Raw genomic sequence first — 19483 nt, 5'->3', positions numbered from 1 at the left:
ATATAATGAAAGTAGCGAATTAAAATCAGGCTTTCCTTGCTTTTTTAGACTTGAATTACGACTTGAATTGAATTGTTGCGAGCGTTGGAAGTTGAAGAAAGCTAGGAGGTACTCTTTCTTTGACTCAAGACGGCAGGACCTAAGGTAAGGTAGGTATGCTCAACTCAACCCCAGCTCCAACGTTGCACGATCCCTACCTTACCCTTCGACATCATTTACATACTATCACCATCACCGGCTCGCCTGCCCCTCCCTTCACTTTGCGCCCTTGGCAAATCGCCAATTGGCTTTGGCTTCAGTTGCCTGCTTTTAATTGCATATTGTTCGTTCCTTTTTGCCCGCTTCACTGCTCTCAGTCATTCCACCTTTCCCACCTCGACCGATTCAAGTCACAAGCTCAAGGCCTTGTCTAGGAAGGCAATGAAGAAGAACCTGCGCAGTTATGGCGGATCCGAGGAGATCCCCCGATAAGTCGTATCTTAAGGCGAAGAGCATTCAACAACAGCAACAACGATCACCTGCTCCGGCTCCCGCAGCCACACGGCCGACCTTTGTCGACGATGATTCCGACGATGATGACGAGTCTAGCGATCAAATGCCCCTACCCAGAAGCCATACACCAGGTCATCTTGCCAGCAAAAGCATACAAGCAAATCGTCGAAAGCCTTCTGATCTTTCTATCCGGCAGCGCTCTCAATCCGCATCACAGACCGCCCCGCAAGGAGCTACTACCTCGAGAGCAGCCCATAAACCGCCGCATTCGATCTCAACCAGCGCTGGCGATGCCTCAAGTGAGGGAGATCGATATAATCGGCGACCAACCGCTTCACGGTCGACATCCGCCATAACGAGCCGAACGACTGCACAAGCGACCGCCCGGTATGCATCGCATGCATCTCGGATATCACAAGACGAGTACACTGCGTTTCCGTCGCTTCCAGACCCCCGGACGGCTCCAAAGGTCGACGTGGCTCCAGCATCTGGCATGTACTGGTCCAAGGCACCTGTGTCGGGCGCTCCTCACACCTCGTTACGAGCACACACAACGACAATCATTGGCTCGAATGTTTATGTATTCGGCGGCTGTGACTCGAGGACATGCTTCAATGATCTCTACGTGCTCGATGCCGACTCTTTCCATTGGTCTATACCTCATGTCGTTGGCGATATACCTGTTCCTCTGAGAGCCATGACATGCACTGCCGTAGGCAAGAAACTCATCGTGTTTGGCGGAGGTGACGGTCCGGAGTATTATAACGATGTCTATGTCCTGGATACAACAAACTTCCGGTGGACAAAGCCCCGTATTATAGGAGATAAGATGCCATCGAAGCGGAGAGCGCATACTGCTTGTCTATACAAGAATGGTATATACGTATTCGGCGGCGGCGATGGGGTCCGAGCTCTGAACGATATCTGGCGGTTAGATGTTGCTGATGTCAACAAAATGTCATGGCGATTAGTGTCGAGTTCAGATAAGTCAAGTCCTGGGTCAAAAGACTATCGTCCCAAGGCAAGGGGCTACCACACTGCCAACATGGTAGGCAGCAAACTCATCATCTTTGGAGGCTCTGATGGCGGCGAATGTTTCGACGATGTATGGGTTTACGACGTTGACGCCCAGTTATGGAGAGCAGTCCCTATCCCCGTTGCTTTCCGTCGTTTATCACATACGGCCACAATAGTCGGCTCGTATCTATTTGTCATTGGAGGCCACGACGGAAGCGAATACTCGAATGATGTCCTGCTTTTGAACCTGGTTACAATGACATGGGATAGACGCCGGGTTTACGGCAAAGCACCTTCAGGTCGTGGCTATCACGGGACAGTGCTGTATGATAGCCGCCTTATTGTCATTGGAGGTTTCGATGGAAGCGAGGTGTATGGCGATGTTATGCTGTTAGAGCTAGCTGTGCATGCATATTATTCGCAAATTAGCCACTTTACCATCGAGGTTTAGACATATGAGCTAATGCAGCTCTTTTTGGATATATTAGGGTGTTTGATCATCAATTTGTTGTTCTGGGATGGTAAATGGACCCTTCAACAGAGGGCTAGCAGGGAGTCGGTGGTGCAGATCTTTGTTAACCTATTCGTCTAGAAAAATGAGATGCTGGGTCATCTTGATATGCCCTCTGTATATACTTGAGATGATGATGCTTGCTTGATTCTCGCTGTCATGGCTACATATGATACATTGGATGCAATTCAAACCCCGACCAAACATGTTCCAGACCAATCTTAAGAGGTTGTAACTCCAAGGAACCATCCCACCCACTCTATGCGCATAGAAAAGACAAACCACAACAAAGTTTCGTTCCAATGACTGTCCCAGTTGATAATAGCCACTTCCTTTCCATCTCGACATCATTGGCTCATGAAACATCGGTTTGTTGGTGACAGATATACAATTTCTTTCCTCCTGCGTTTGGCGACTTGAGCTCGGCGTGGTATTAATGATGAATTTGAAGGTTATTTGGTATCGAGCTGTATGAGATCTTTTTGTCGTCATAAAAAGATAACGTGGTGATTTTAAGCCTTGCTCTCACCTTGCTTCTTGGCGGCCATTCGGCGCTCCTCAGCAGCGACCATATCTATTAACACTGTTAGTCACATAATGTTTCCTGCGAGATCTCAAGTGCGACTTACCCTTCCAGAGGTCTTGGCCCTCATACTCCTCCTTATGAATCTTCTTCTCAATGAGTCGCTTGTGCTCGGGATCCTCGGGATCGACGACCATGATGGTCTGCCAGCGACCCTCACCCTTCTTGGCATCGTTCATCTCAAAGACAGCTGAGATGATGAGAACCGCGAGGGTCAGGCCCTGAGCATACACACGGGCCTGTACAACCTTGTTGGCTGTGTTCATGGGTGAACGGCTCACAAGCGCGAAAGCGACACCCATGGATGCGAGCCATGAGACAAATACGATAGAGTAGCGGTTCTCCTTACCGTACTCCATGAAGCGCTCCCAGGTCGTCTGGTTCTCGCGAACGATCTGCTGGGCGCGCTGGGTCTGGTCTTCGTAAAAGTTCATGGGATTCTGCTTCTTCTGGAAATCCATGGACCAGCGATCGGCGTTGATAATGGCGCCAAAGGTGCCGGCGGATGTGACTAGGAACGTTCTGAAAGGGATTGTGAGGCCGCGGAAAGCAGGGTATCGCCTTGAAGCAAACATGACACCTCCAACGCCAACAGCAAGACCAAGACTACCTCCGATGAGACCGCCCTTGACGACAGCTGAGTAGTGCGCCTCCTCTTCTTCCTTTGTAAGAATCTTCATGATTGCGATTTAGGGCTGGACGGGGATTGAGGGGAAAGACGATCGTGGGAGAAGCGGCAAATCTGTAGTAAGGACGGGATTTCTCTCAGGGCGCAATAGTTTACGGTGTCTTGTTTTCAGGGCGAAGGTGGTGGTATGATAAGAAACCGAATGAGGTGGATTGCAGCGTGGTTTAAGCCCAGGGTGGGTCAACTCAGAGGTTGCTGAGTTTCAGTACTAAGTTAGGTACCTGAAAGATGCCGTAAACGTGAGGTGAGGTTGATGTACTAGTGTCGTGATAAATTCGTGAGGTTTGCGATATTGGGGCAATGGTGCTTTCTGTAATTGATGAGCATCCCAGATCCCCTCTTACTTATCCTCATGTATATAAATGGCAGACAAATTTTCATGGCCGAGAACGTTTTTCTTGCATGACGGTAGATGATGTCAGTTTCTTCCGAACTCGTCCGGCGCAAACAGTCACCGAACTATGCCCGAGTCGCCGAATGGGCTTCAATTCAAACAAAACTGCCTGTAAGTAGAGAACTCCGAGGATATGCTACAATGAGAGGTGGTTTTGGGACAATCTTTTTCAATATTCGAGAGAACTGCGCATCTGATTGCTAATGTTACAGAGCTGAGTATCGGCTGCCCAGGAAGCAAACCCCCAATCTCTTGTTGTAATGCAAAACATGCCGTCATCGAAGCGTCTTTCCAACAGAGCCATGACAGATGGTAAACCGGATGGACGGCCGACCACTCGCTCTCCAGCTCCAGCGGTTCATGTCCCTATATCGCCCGCGAAAATTCCAGAATGGGCGTGGCAGCACATAGTATCTTAAATATAAAGTAAGGCTCGATTATGCCGCAGAACGCCGTAACAAGATTCGAGAGCAGTGGCAGTGATGGCGGCGTTCTGCGGTGAAAGCGGCATGGTATCCAGTATGTTCAACTGGGTAAACGCGATGCCGCGCTCAATCCGATCTCATGGCGCTAAAGTTCCACCTGCACAGTGAATCAGGGGACTTCTACAGAGTACTCCGTAGGTGATTCAATCAATACGGAGTAGGTACCCGCAGTTGGCATCTCGGCATCACCGTTGGAGTCCCTCTACCGGTAAGCAACGACTTTGGTTTTCGCTAACTCTCGGGTCGTTGGGCTATGCCAGGTTCCACGGGCCATCGGCGTTCATAATTCGGAATGTTTATGTGAGGTCGCCGTCTAGATCCTCATCTGGATTTATCTCGCCTCATGTATCGCTTCATGGCAAGTCAGGTCGGAGCGCCCCGAGAAACGAAACACCTCATGGCCTGACATGGGGAATGTTCCGGGAATGATGAACCCTTTGATCATTGCCAACCCTTGGTCAGGTATGATTATTGGCTGGTAACGGCTATGCTGCTTTGACTTACCTACCCGGGACCAGTTTGTAATTCCACAGTCTCGAGGTAGAGTGCAAAGCTGATGTGTCGACTCTCGAACGATAGTCAGTCGAGCAAACGAAGTTATCTCGGTGAATGCAGTGCACCCCATCTAGTTTATCCAAAACAGCCAAGCATCTGTCGATTTTTTCGAATGAGGTGGGCTTTACATGCAGCATACTCGAACCTCTCAATATCATACAAGTCAAGAATGAGACTATTCACATGTTGCCCGCGTCAATTGTCTCATTTCTAGTCCATGCACCTCGATAATATGATTCATTTTTTATGAATACATGATAAATATGCGGACCAGAAGTTCTGAGAACCAGCCATAGTCAAGCTTACTATCTTGTGCCTGCGCAATGCTCTACCCGTTTATCGACAAATTCTCAACAATCATCCGTCGTCGGATAGCATTGAAACACTCATAATAACTCCATAATATCATACAACTGAGTAAACTTTGGTAGTATATTTATGGAAGGAGACAGAAGAAAAGGACAAATCTGGCCTTACCATGGACACGATAGCAACTCAAGCGGCTTAGGACTAACCCATACTCGCACACTCAACACAATAAGTGCTTACCACCCACATTTGCACATCTGTCATTGGTAGACCGGACTCCATGTCACTCTCGTGTATTGGTGAATCATATCGGTTCAAGATAGAATAGGCCTCGTGATCGGACCCGAACCAGAGGATTATACTTTTATACTATTGCGTCAAGACCAGACCACTGCATTGAGCTCAATAAGGGCCATACACCTGTCCAGCGCTAACGTGGCTAGAGATAAATACTTTCTGCAGCCAGTGTATTTTTGATGGCTTCGAATTCGATGATGACTTTGGTCAAACCCAAGACCTCTGCGGCTGAAGAGAGAGACCAGAACGACCCTCATACCCTTCAAAAAGAGGCCAATACCACATTGTGCGTTCTATATGATGAGATGATCCAGAATCTTTGATCAATGTACCAAAGAAGGATATGACTGTAGCTTCAGACAAGGCTCCTTCGGCATACACCCTCTCTTGACCTCGGCAGCCTTTCTTCGGGTAAGATCTGCGATGCTGGTGTTTGTGATCCGATCTTATCTGAAAGACTGAAGGAACACTAACACCTCCATCCAAAGCCTCCCGCCTACTACCTCACCTCGCTTGGATGCACGGCATCACAACTAGCCGCCCCCAGTAGATCACCAAGCCACGCTACTCGAGCTGACCAGGATGGACAGTTGCATTGTGCAGCAATAATGGCAATTCGACATACCGACTCGTGCGATTAATGTGACCCCTCGTTAGTCAGGTCTGGGACCGATATATCCTGATGCACATGATCGCCTGCCGGTATCGTATCGACTTGCTTGAAAAGCTCCTAGGTACTAATGTTGATCTACGAATATCCTTAGCTTGTAGATTCCCCTTGGGCACTATAATGACGTCACAGTTATTCATGGTGCAATTCCGGGAGCCCGATTATTTCGGGAGGCTATCATTACGATGCCAAACTGTTATCGACTTGCACCCAGATAATCATACATGGAGCAATAACCGACGATGACGTCGGTTACACCTGGAAGCAATCACTCGCTCTCTGGTCAGCTAGTTAAGCATATTTGCTATCTGCAACGGGTACGAAGTTGCAGAAAGCCTCATCACCTGCATCAACACTATTTATAAATACAACATTGCAGAATAAATAATTGCAAGATAGGGGAATACCGTACCGAACGACGAAGAAACAGTATATGCAAAACACAAAATGACAAACACTTCAATTGAGTCGTTGCTGTCGAATCCTGATTTTCTGCGGCATCTAGAATTGAACTGGAGCTCGAATGCTGATCTGTGGAGATTGACTTCCGTCACTCAACTGCAAGAACGAATGCCTTGGTCGAAAGCTAAGTCTACGGATCGATGCTCAACAAGGAATCCCTTCCGCAAGAGGTAGTAGTATTTGGATCACACGATCAGTGTTTTCAATGGATTTGCTCAAGTGCAACAGAAGAGTAGACATATTAGAGCTAAACCTTTCAAGTCAGCTAAAGCATTTAGGCATTCTTGCATGGAAGCCAAGTTCAAGACCTTTTTAGTCAGGACCCATCAGCCATGCTTTATTACCTCACATGTCGAGGAATCAGAACGAAGATGATTACGATGCCGCTGACAATTGAGACTTCGTTGTGGAATGGAATTTAGGCGATTGACCCAATGGCAGTTCGAAAAGAGCTAGCCCCCTTCAACCTTCGGCTGGACAGGTCATTGGTCTCGGCGGAAGAGATGATAGATCGCTTTTGCGGGAGGGCTCACACAGTTTCATTAACTTGTGAAATAGGTCGCGGCTGAAAACCCACGACGAGATCTCGGGGATATTCACAAGTGAACCTAATAGTCGCTTAGATAGACATCGCGTTCTGCGCCTATGTGGGCTCGGTTAAGCGGCTCAACGAATGAATTGTCGCCCTTTTGGCGGTCGTAGGACGGAGTATTGATTGTATGTAGAGGAGCCGAAGATACCCTTTTTTAGTTCGTCAGAAAGAAAGCTAAATATGGCGGTCTTAATTAATTATCTGACTCGAAGCTCGGTATACGCCGCTGATCTAGAACAAGTGAATCCGCTCAGGGTCGATTTCAGCTGTGATTGAGTCAAGATTGAGGCCTCGGCAGACGTCGCTCCTTGAAAAGTGATTAAGATACAGTACCTCTCGAACAACTAGGTACCTCAGGGAATCGGCGTCGTCAAAATACATCTTTGTGCCATTGTAATACGGGCAAGAACCACCAGCCACCTGCGCCTTTTGTTGTGCAGAATGCCAACTTGGGGGCGATCGGCCGGGACTAGGTTGACAGCATTGAAGGTTGACAGCGGCACCAGTTTCCCGGACCAGGCCATTGCTGGATTGATACCCGACACCACTTGGAATCTCATTGGATTAGATCAACTGCGCATATAAGTTCTAACGTACTCCGTATTTTACTCCGTGAATGTCGGTACATCGTCGAACCACCGAATCTCCGTCCAGGTACATTGCTTGTCTGTAGATTCTATTCTGCGATGCTTCCACGGAAAGCTTCTGTGGAGAGCTTCTATAGTGGCGATTGTTGCAAAGTTCTTGTCTACCTAAGTCCTTCGTATGTAGGAATGGAGTAAGGCTGGAGCTCACAGATCGATGGAAAGACCCATATTAAAGGTAACTTCTGTAAGCGTTGAGATGGAAATGGGTCGTCTTCATGTGATGATGGCCTTCCTGGGCTTATTCCTGAAATTGAGACAGGCAGCAGTGATGCCCGTGATTCGAATGTTCCCATGAGGGAAGGCGCAACCGTCGTCGTATCTATCTGCCGACCCTGGATCCTAGTTGTGAATACCGTTGTAACATTCGCATTGGAGCCAGTTTAGGATCTATCACATCCCCACGTCCAAGCCATTGCCGAGACGCAGATTCATGACAATGTAACGAGATCTCGTTTTCGACTCGCGCTTACCATCCAATTGGGACTATCTAACATTGGGACTGTTTGTCCCTGAAAGCATTGACATTGGCATTGGCATTGACCTGTCAGAAGTCACCAAGCACCACAGCACATTGATGCCACGTTGTTGGCGTTTCGGTCCAAGCTCAGACAAGAGTCATTAGCTTTGACAGGACGCATAAAGACGTGCAGTGATTACTTGCGTAAACGGAAATTAGATCGTTGACGTTGCATCAGAGCGTTGCGCTACAACGTACATACATAATTACATCCATATCACGGCCGGGATATCAGAGCTTGGCCTAATGCACCCCTAGAGGAACAAGAAAACTTCTAAAAGCTGAACCAGGTGCCAAAATACACTGGTCCAAAGTCCTGGTATCATATACTAAGCTTGTCAAAGTCTTTTCATCACCTATATCAAGGGTTCCAAATATTCTTGGCTCCCCCTGGTACCTCTCACAGAACCCATGAATGCTCTGACGTAAAGACTCTGCACGGTCCAGGTCGACTCGAGTCGTGAAACCACGACCCAAAACAGGAATGATATTCCCCTCCAAAAGCTAATTGCACCCATTGATCAGGTAAATACTTTACACTAGTCGAAAGGTGGTGATTTTTGGAGTTGTTAAATGGCCCAAGGGAAGCCATCAGATGATCAGCCAACGAGCGGCTAGCCAGATGTCATTAATGACTATCTCACTGCCTTGATCGAATAGGTAGTTCACCTCGGGGGCGGTTCCGCCCACGGCATCTAGGCATAGATTGCAACCACCTTTCCAAGTACTCTAGCATGGATGGCACCTTTATCTCGAGGAGGCTTACAGCGTGCATTTAGCAGCAAACTCTTTAAGGCTGATGATCATCCGTGGATATACGTACAACTCGATATTCAATGAGAGGAGTTTCTCAATTATGGATACGCGAGTTGAATCCACTGACGCGATTTGTTTGTGAGGTCCCGTTTCTATCCCTGACGGCAGTTCTTCTCCATTATCTCTTCTGATCACGATCTTCTTACCTGACTCAAGACAACAGTCCGTTAACCCAGGGCAATGCAACATAGGAGCACAGGCAGGGAACTTTGCGATCACTTCTCAGCCAACGAAAAGGGCATGTTCGTATGTCGATATCATTTTCCCTGTAAGCTGTGTAGCACTTGATGTAATGTACAAGCTATTTTCTTGGTCCTTGAGATGCAAACTTGACGGTTGACAGCTGTGGTAACCTGCCACACCAAAAGTCTTGGATCCCAACTCCCAGACTAGATCAGGATCGTTTGTGGTCTCAATGCCCGTTTACCATTGCTTCACAGACGCGAAACCCTTCTTCTGGTAGACTTCTATCGCTCTCTGAGATTTCCTGTGCGAAACGCTGGGGGACCGATATGGCTCAAACTAGGAGGTGTTGGTCCGCTGTTAATTCCATATCTGCATGTATTACAGTTCAGCCTTGCAGTCTTGGAAGGGTGACACTAAAACGAGTCTAGACTAGATGTCAGTGGCTATACGTTTGCAGATGCTGATCATTGAGCATGGAAATCGTTTTCCTGATGGCCCATGATGCGATCGGGTATCTTGCTTCGCAACGCGACCTAGCAATCTCTCGACCTAGTAGAATAGCTAGCACGATATTCCGTAGTTTTGCTAGAGTTTGATACGACGCTAAAACTGCCTTATTCGCAAATGCGTATCCGTAGTTTACTCTGTCTTGGCAAAATACGAGTGGATCCAACCAACTCAGTAGGCATCTCCACCAGGAAAGTCTGGCATTGATTGAGTGTCTAAATGTAATGAACTTAACAGACCGAGGTCTTGGTCGGCATTTGAGACCAGTGATAATCCATGGAAGGGCACTAATATGCCACGTTTTGTGGCTGGATGAGTGGGAACCGTTTCCCTCTTGTCTTCCGCATCTTTAATTGACACCAGAATTGACTTGATAGCCATATCCACCTCTCTGTGAGATATTGACACTAGAATGCACTTGGAATTGGGACTGGATTCTTGCTATTCTGGGCTAGGACATGCTTTTCTTGGAGATCTTGGGAAGGCCTGCGGTGTATCGACACGGTTGCCGCAGCTTCTACATGAATCTCATACAACTCGTAAGCTGGGATCTAGTCCTCGAACAGGTTCATACGCATTAGCGTCTTGAGGCCCGAATATGTAGTGTTGAGCAGCGTTGTAACGGTAGGACCAGGTATCCCCTAGACGGTCCTACGGCGTCAGATGAATAATCACCCCATTTTTCCACTCTTCTTAATTCTCTTATTAGATGGATCGGCACCGGAATATTATCCAATTCCGTTGTCGATCTTGATTACTTATCTGACGCCGTAGGACCGTCTAGGGGATAGCTGGGACTCGTGGGTCAAGGGACTAGTGGCCCATATGTACTGTACCATTTGTTGAGCCTCGACTTGGCACCCTGAGTACCTAGTAGCTTTAAGGTACGTAGGCAGCATCCATGTATAACAAGACGTTGTCGTGTAACTCGGCCTCTTTGGGGTTGTGAAAGACGGCATAGATTATGCTTCTCAAGTGTCAAGCAATTCCGTAGATGATTCAAAACTAATACAGTAATATACATAGATTTTCCATAATATCCATACATGTTGCCATTTTCGTTTGCAGGACAGCTTTAATCCAGCAGATGCACTCGCTACTCGCCTGTTGTGCCGCACCTTTCCAACCCGGATAGACTCTTCCAGTGTAAGAGAAACACTACAAATATAATTCTATTCAGGCCGAGGTGAATTAGGCAATCATATTGTTGGACAAAGGGGGTTGAGGAGACACCGCATAGGAATATAGTGTTTGTCGTGTGCGTTGGCCTCAACTGCCTACGTTGGAGCCCCCACACCAGCTGATGCTTTTTGTTCATTCTCGGTAATTCCCCCTCGCCCTTTGTGAACCCCTGATCCTTGATTCTACTGATTGGCTGTCATGTTTCGTTTCGCGATTCAAATACCATGAACCTTGCATCATCATCACTTGCTCTTTACCTTTACTCTAAGGGACTTATCAGGCTCCCGCCCTCGTCGCCGCGAGAACTTTATAAGCTCAAAAAAGGTAAAGATGATCGAGAACAGCATCAAATAGTGTCATATATCAACCGTTCATCGGCTCAGACATGCGTGAGTTAAGTACATCGTCATATGGTATGAATCATCCCAGTAGGTAGTATCAACTACAAGTCTGGAACCTAAGCGTCTGCTGGAGAAACTCAACCAAGGACTTGGCGATAGTCCCTTGATCATCTCTTATCTGTACTAGGAAAAAGGTTGCGGCAAGTCACTTTTACTAGAGGCGTAGTGGTTGTGTGGGCATCTGAGAGTTGGCCCATCGTATCTTCGTCATATCTCTTTCGAATCTTGAGTATGTAACGATATGATGGTATATTATAGAGCATCCGATCGAGGAGATGCCTAAGTTGTGGTAATTTATTAAGACTAACCACTGTTCACTTTCCATATCTGTAGGCATACCGCTGAGTTCATTTTCTGCTCAATTTCATTGACAGTCTGGGTTCATGTTGATATCCTTTTCACATCATCTACACATCACCCACCCGTCCATCCCAACCCTTCAAACTGATCATTTTGCAGTAGTGCTTTCGCTGGCACTGCCTGTCAGATCACCTTTTCGACACCCCCCCGAAGTAACTGAACCATCAGTAATTACTTCACACAGAAAATGCTTGTACGTTATTAAGTTGTCATCGACTTATCCCTCCAACAACTCTTCATCGGATAGGTCGCAGCGACGCGGCCTGAGTCAACATTAAGGTTTCCCCAAGTAGAATTTGACTCCCATTTGAGAACCTCGTTCGCGGTACACATAACACCACACTTGGCCCATCTGCTACCCAGAAGCCTCAAAAAAGAGTAATCATCGATGCGTGGCTGCGTGGGAGTACTCGCATAGGTTACCTGGGTTGACCGCTAAAAGTCTACCAAAGACTCATCCCGCGCCGGGGCGCGGACAGGCACTTCTATTTCACAACCTTTCAGGCGGAGAGACATCCCGAAACCCAAATTGCTTGCCCTTCGATCACTACAAACCTTCTCACCTATTTGGAGTACCAGAAGTACATATTCTGCCCCTCAAACAAGCTTGTTGGTCGATTTATCATAATCCCACCAAAGAACCCAGAACAGCACGCACTAAAACCCATACAGCGGTTAGTGAGTGACTGGGATCCCTGGACAGCATCACGCCAAGCACAGTCTAACCCATCCCGTCTTGGACGAAACCGTCCACAACACAGATTCACCTGGGAATAGCACCTTTCCTGACCTGACCTGGTGGGATTGGACATCGGTACCTGGATCTCTTCTGCCATCTCGTGGTCACCTCAGGTACTTTCTTGGTATTGGCAGGTGGATGACACCAACCTACACAGGGCGTACCTCCTGCTGTTGTCTTCACCCAGCCTAGGGGAGGAAAGAAAACTCAGGACCTTGACCCTAAGTGATAAAAATACTTAGGTCAACTTAGCCTAAGTTTGGGTTTCTCTTTGCCAAGTTGATTTTGACACCTTGTATCAAGGTTCGGTGTTTTCTTGCCCCCTGAGGCCAGCTTACTTAGAAAGGTAGGGCCTTTTCAGGCTGCCTCGCTATCTCTATCTCTCAACCTTCGGGTCCTCCCAGTTTTTGTCGATACTCCCGCTACACTTCTCTCCACCTTCATATCAGAAACATCACAGTACTTTGATATCATCAGATTTACCCTTCATATTTCATTCGACATGGGGAAGTTGTTCGGCAGCTTGTTCCAGAAGCCAGGCGACACTGTGGGAACCGAGCCGCGTGCATCTACCTCCACCAATAGTACCAGGATGCGGGATCCTACGAGCGCCATTCGCTCATCAGGTCTCGCCCCCTCGTCCGCAGACTCCGCCGCCACCGCCAACGCCAACAGCAACGACCATGCCTGTGACTCGAGCGGCGCCCATGCCCACTTCGCCGCCGCCGTTGCTGATAGCCCTGACTCTCCAGGGTCGCTCATCAACTCGGGCTCGAGCTCGCTGACGCAGTCGCCGTCGCCCCAGCCCGAGACCCCTACCACGGGCCATTTTCTGCCTGGCGCTCACGCTAACTTTGCTTCTAAATCCGTTGTTCCAGCCGCTGCCTCGGTGCTGTCGAGTACTATTACTACCGCTAAAGCTGCTGCCCCCCAACTCTCCATCGGCGACTTTGATCCTTGTATTCCCACCAACACTTCCTTCGACCTCACCGAAGAGTTCCAAATCGTTGATACCAACATTCGCATCAACAACCGCGACATTGTCATTCAGCCGTTCGACTCTACACCTCTTGAAGACACCAAAATCACCATGACTACCGGGCCATCCCTCGACCCTTCTATGGGCCGCCGGGACTCATTTGTCAGCGCTGGCCCTAAGCCCATATCAATGAACAATCCCAACCGTGGTGATAATGCGAACCGCAATAGAAGAGAGTCTCTTGCTGGCAGCCTTATGGGAGGTGGCATGAGCTGGGGAGGCATGTCTTTTGGTAGTTTTGTTAGAGACGAGTAAGTCACCTCACTGCATACTTTTATCCTCATCATCACTCTGCTCTTGAAACATTACCCTCGCTTTGGCACCCTGCCTGAGCGGTCAATTCTCTGTCACAATGCTTATTTTGCTTGCTTTGAGCTCAACCTTGTTCCGCTTGATCAAAGCGAAACGGTTCATTGCATGAAACCTCAGCTTGTCTGCAACTATCATCGCTTGCGAAGATGACTGATCATGTATTGTCGCAAGCCGTCTCTAAGCTTCGGGCCCCATTCTTGCCCTGCGACAGCCCACATGCGTCAGAAATGGATCATGCCCGATTCTTCATCGCACTTGAGGTTACAATTTACTAACATCGTGGCTCTATAGTATTATGATGGCAGGCACGTCGCCTTTCGGAACTCACCAGTCTCCTTCCTTTCACTCATCTTCCTATCTCCCCAAGTTGGAGGCCAACTTCATGCGAGATTTCACCTGCTGTGGCAAGATCCTGCCTAATCTCCACGACTTGCTGCAACATTACGAAGAAGCCCATACGCAACCCAGCCCGAACCCAGCCCGAAATAACGCCTTTTCTCAATTCTCTCAGTTGGGGCTGCCTAGCGCCCCTCGGATGTCGATGTCTCGAGCTGGGTCGGCAGCGCCAGGCGGCAGTTCCCTTGCAACGAACCAACTTGGACAGCATACCCGCGGCCAACAGACGCCCCATGATACGCACGGAGGTTCTGCAATTGCGTCAAACCTGAATGATGAGATGGATGCTGTCGCAGATATGGAAATGGACGATGCTGTTGGTACGATGGAGATGGACGATAGCCAGCGAATGTCCCAAACGAGACAACTTTTTGGTCAGCAGCAGAGACCCGAGCTGAATATGAACACCTCTGGTCTTACACAGGGCCTACGGACCTCTCAGCCACCTACTCCCGCTGCGGCTAGCTTTGGCTTACAGAACAACCCCACAGTCTCTTCCGTCAATACACCTACTCTTACGACCCAAGGACAGGTACCACATACTCAGCAAGTCGATATGGAGGAAGACCTACCAGGTATGCCTATGGGTGGCAACACGAACGATATCGGCGATATGAACTTTGGCGGAAACCAGAATAATAGTGATTCGAACTTTTGCATAAACGACCCCGGCAAACACCTTTTCAGCTCCACTGGTGCTTTCCCTGCTGCCAACCGTTCCATCCAGGCACAATTGCAACAGCTAGGCATTAACCAAAGCCAGTTGAACGATCCACAGGCCAACAAGCTTCTTATGCAGCGACTACAGAGCATGATGATGCCTGAAGAGCACAAGCCGTTCAAATGCCCAGTTATTGGCTGCGAGAAGGCGTACAAAAATCAGAACGGTCTGAAGTAAGTTCTTACTCATGGCGTTCGATTGTAACTCGATCCTGAATTTGCTTGCTAACTTGTTTCCAGATACCACAAAACTCACGGCCATCAAACCCAACAGCTTCACGAGAATGGAGACGGTACCTTTTCCATCGTCAACCCAGAGACAAGTGCCCCTTACCCCGGAACATTGGGAATGGAGAAGGAGAAGCCTTTTAGTTGTGAAACATGCGGCAAACGATATAAAAACTTGAATGGACTGAAATACGTAAGTTTCCTCACGAAATTCTAGCTTTTAAAATCCATTACATGCTAACATTTTCCGACAGCATAAGGCTCATTCCCTTCCCTGCAATCCTGACTTCAAGCTTCAGGCTCTTGCAGCAGGTATGAACTTGCCGGGAATAGGAGAAGATCAGATGATGCAATAGTACAGCACGATGACAAGACTTTGAGTGAGAGCGCTAAAGGAAGTGAAACTACTACGTTTCCGAGTGACGCCTGGGATTCCAGATGAATCCAGTGCAATCTGGTACGAACTCTCGACTCTTTCCGGCATACCATATTGAGCCTATATGCACTATCAGTATCTCTTTGTCGCCAATACCCCTCCTAGACACTGCCTTCTGTCTTGTACCCGAACTTTTCAACATCTTACTTCGGCGTTAACGATCCGTAATGAGACGGCGTCAACTCAACCAATGGGGAAAGGCACACCACTTTTCTAACTCTCCTATCCAACCGCGGGCAAAAGTTCAGGGCTTGTCCCCAGTTTCTGCAACTGTTTTATCACTTAAGAAGGACATATCATGTGTTGGAAAGTCTCGTGGTTGGGTACGCGTTAGCTGGATCCATTGATTCTCGATGTCTAATTCGACTCAGACGCCTGTGCTGATATGCTGGCTGGCCTGGCACGCGGAAATGGGTAATTTTTCTTCTTCTTTTCATTGCTTTCTGGTATTATTATTAAAAGTTGATAAGGGGCCCTTAGACGTTAGGTTGGGAAAGATGGCTTTTGCATAGTGCCCTGGAAATTTGGGTGGTCTTCCTTTTTGTTTTGTTTGAGACGGCGATGCATGAACACACTTGTTTTTGGCTACTACTGTTGTTCAGTTGACTATTGTTGGTAAAGCAATTGCCATCATCTTGTGCTGACATTATATTAAAAGCGAGGATGGCTGGAGTCGGTCGAACAATGAAAAGTGAGGTTATAGACCGGACAGCTTCGCGTGCCCTTCAAGCGAATAGTATTGTTTTTGAGATTCCAGCACCAAATCTAAGATGTGATCGAGTACAACTTAGTAGAAGAAATCAAGGACATGCTGATGCTGCTAGTCGATGGTTCTAATTGCTCTTTGCTGCAATAGTGTCTTGACCAAGTGATTCCTTTCTCGAACATCGGCATCACGGCCTATATTGAAATAAGAACTATCAACCGGTCGAACTCCGTCAGACGTACTTAGTGGACACCGAAAGGTTGCCACGCTTGATCTCTTGAAGAGGTGGGGGTCGGGGAGACAAATCTATGAGTTGAGATAGGACAGAGTAAACAGGGCCAAAGGGTATCGTGTATTTGACATATCTATCTGATTTTACAAGACCATAGGCTCATAACTTAGTAGTTCGCTGTGCAGATACAAAACACCTCGCAATGCGTAACAAGCCAACTTGAACAAGGAATAGGAAGCAACAGTCATTTACGTCCCTATGGACAGAAGCACTATAATATAGGCATTGCACAACGCAGATGCATGACATGCGGCCCTATACTTAGGAAACATTTCCTGAAGTGCCACTATGTTTCTTGCCGGCCATCCTGCAGACGAATGCGAAGCAGAAAGGCCAGGTGGACTTGATGTAGGTAATGAAAGCAGGACCAGAAAGAGGGCAGATGCCTTCTGGCATCGAGCAAATCGGTAACTTTATGAGTATGAAGAAGTTGCCGAGATTCGCAAGGTACAAAATAAGAATCCGTGGGCCAGCCACCAAGATAACAGCAATTGTACATGTTAACTACTTCATGTCATCTCCATGCCATCGTCGTCATCGGCTTCAGACTCGATCATGTGGGTCTGGTTACTGCTTATGCTCCCCTTACGAGCATCGTGTCCAATGTTATCGTTCATGCCACTCCATTCGAGTTCTTCTCCGCCGATGATACGTCCTTCCATGTCGATTTCTTGCGAAAGCTCGACGAGTGCAGTGCGCGGCAAACGAAGGAAGCCCTGGGTCCGGACGATACGTCCCCAGTGGGTCATACAGAATCCTGCGGCACGCTTGCGTAACCACTCTTCATTAGCGAGCCCTGCACAGTACCATATGATACAAGCATGGTCGACATCGAGTTCTTTAGCAAGTCTGTTGACACAGAGCAGGCGAAGATGAGGGATATTGTAGATGTTGGACATTACCAGAAGGCCAGCCACATCAGAGAGCGCCGTGGTTGCGTCACTATCGTTGTCCGAGGTACCACGGATGCTATCTGTGTATAGATAGTAGAGGAAGGCCTTGACTACACTGTAAGGCTCGGGGATGTGCATCTTTTTGGTGTGAAACTCAGCCATCTGGGCGTTGTAAAGACGCGCAAAGTGTGGCCAACGCGCTTGGAGAATGAGCTTGTGGACATGAATAGGTTGTGATGTCGGCGCGTCTGCTGAGAGCCAGCTCTCATTCCGCGGTGTTGTCTCATCATTTCGAATCAGACCAGAGCTCAGAGCCTCATCGTCATCGTAATCACCAGCCAGCGCAGTAACGACAAAATCAGTTCCGCTGCCTGTCTCAGGTGGCTGGTTGAAGAGCTTTGCTAGATCTGAACCTAATCCTTTAGAAGGTTGATCCACGGCTCTTGTCATAGCAGATGGCCTTGACTCTACCCTTGGTTCTGGTGTCAAATTATCGCCTAGGAAGCCATATCGTCGCAGGTCAATTTCCATAATATCGCTGTCAAATCATGTCAGCCACAGCATCAAGTTTTGGAACAAAACCGGCCTTACCTAAGATATTCTTCATAGCCATTGGGCCCTATGTCGCCCGGAGCAGGGTCAGTTGGACATCCTAGTAACCAGGATTTGGTGCCATCCTCATTCATACAGCAGTAATGCCACCTGTAACCCGCTTTAAAAATCTCCCGCCCTCCGGCAAGCTTCGTCCAGCGAAGCGTGCCAAGGTCCAGGGCTGATAAAGAACATTCTCTCGATGTAAGAGTCGCCGCAGGTGTGACAAAATCGAGAAGAGTACCCGAAGAGTAGGCATGAAAGTGAAGACCAGAGCCCTGAGAGGGAATTGAGGGACCAGACATGAATTTGAGAGCAGATATAGACCCCGGGGCCACAGGTGCGTATGTCTTCATTTGAATTGAAGGTGGGTTGACCTGAGCTGTGCGAGAGTTGGCGGCGTAGCCAGAAGCCCCTACGACAGGAGCCTGGGCCATGGTGTATGGAGGTCGGGGAGAGCTACTAGCTCGAGTAGACAGTGAACCTCGATCGAAGATACCTATTTGAGGTCGAGAATCGAATTGCGGATTCCCTTTCAGATCTAACCACCACAGATCGCTGATCTTGTCCATGTCCTCGCTCAGACCTCCAAATACCCAAACTCGGTCGCCCCAGATATAAGCCGAGTGGTCGAAACGACCAACAAAGCGCCAAGACTTGGACCAGGTAAAAGTCTTCAAATCGAGGTAACAAATGTCATCCAACACATAGTTGTTCTGACCAGTTATGCCACCAATGATGAAGAGCTTGTCCTCATGTAAGACAGCAGCATGTCTCGCTCTACCTTTCGGGATCGGGCCTGAGACTTGTGGCTGAGTCCAGTGGGCAGTCTTGAGGTCAAAGACAATAAGGTCCGAGAGGTATGTTCGATGTTCGTTCTCGCCGCCAAAGACTAAGAGTTTGTTTCCCTGATACAAGGTCGCAGTATGTCCTGGACAATGTTAGCAGCTGTGGTGTGGTGGTTTCCCGCGTGGCTTACCCATCCGAACTCCTGGAATATCACCATAGTTGTCGACAAGACTCCATTGATGGCTGACGAGGTCCAGCCTCAGCACGTGATTATAAACTTCATCGGTATATTGGTCGAATCCTCCAAAAGCATATATTTGATTATTCCCACAATACGTCACTGAAGCATTTACTAGGCAAGCGGGTCTCTGGCCTAGCGTGCGGGTGACTTTGGGTCGGTATCCATCAGCGACGCTGCGACCCTTTGCAGGGGAATTTGGCATGATATAGGTATTGTTAGACGACGAAGTGGCCGAAGGCGGCGTCGGCGCCGGTTGCAGCGAATTTGAGGTCGACGGAGTCTGGCTGACAGCACCCAAGGCTTGTGTTGTTCCGACGACAGGGGTAGGCCCGCCAAAGATAGATTGTCCGGGGGTTGAAGGTTGAGCCATGGCTTAAATTGTAAATTCGACGAGCGATCAGTGGCGTTGGCAGAACATTTCACAACGTTG

General features: G+C 48.3%; 4 protein-coding genes across 4 annotated transcripts; 2 read left to right on the top strand and 2 right to left on the bottom strand.

Moving 5' to 3' along the window:
- Positions 1-442: 442 nt before the first annotated feature.
- J7337_001437 (uncharacterized protein) lies at positions 443-1960 on the top strand (the record flags this gene model as incomplete). The annotated part of the gene is made up of 1 exon (XM_044819178.1): positions 443-1960. One exon carries the CDS (start codon positions 443-445, stop codon positions 1958-1960), a length of 1518 nt encoding a protein of 505 aa, XP_044686880.1.
- A 572-nt stretch (positions 1961-2532) lies between these two features.
- On the bottom strand, positions 2533-3283 carry J7337_001436 (uncharacterized protein; the record flags this gene model as incomplete). Its single annotated transcript, XM_044819177.1, has 2 exons — positions 2533-2594; positions 2650-3283. 2 exons carry the CDS (start codon positions 3281-3283, stop codon positions 2533-2535), a joined length of 696 nt encoding a protein of 231 aa, XP_044686879.1.
- Positions 3284-12912: 9629 nt separating this feature from the next.
- J7337_001435 (uncharacterized protein) lies at positions 12913-15461 on the top strand (the record flags this gene model as incomplete). The annotated part of the gene is made up of 4 exons (XM_044819176.1): positions 12913-13700; positions 14053-15051; positions 15118-15298; positions 15360-15461. 4 exons carry the CDS (start codon positions 12913-12915, stop codon positions 15459-15461), a joined length of 2070 nt encoding a protein of 689 aa, XP_044686878.1.
- A 1587-nt stretch (positions 15462-17048) lies between these two features.
- J7337_001434 (uncharacterized protein) lies at positions 17049-19423 on the bottom strand (the record flags this gene model as incomplete). The annotated part of the gene is made up of 3 exons (XM_044819175.1): positions 17049-17970; positions 18024-18954; positions 19003-19423. 3 exons carry the CDS (start codon positions 19421-19423, stop codon positions 17049-17051), a joined length of 2274 nt encoding a protein of 757 aa, XP_044686877.1.
- Between the last annotated feature and the right edge of the window lie 60 nt (positions 19424-19483).

This window comes from Fusarium musae, chromosome 1 (assembly GCF_019915245.1).
Source record: "Fusarium musae strain F31 chromosome 1, whole genome shotgun sequence".
In the NCBI taxonomy this organism is placed as follows: Eukaryota; Fungi; Ascomycota; class Sordariomycetes; order Hypocreales; family Nectriaceae; genus Fusarium; species Fusarium musae.
This window is presented reverse-complemented; position numbering and strand designations above follow the sequence as displayed.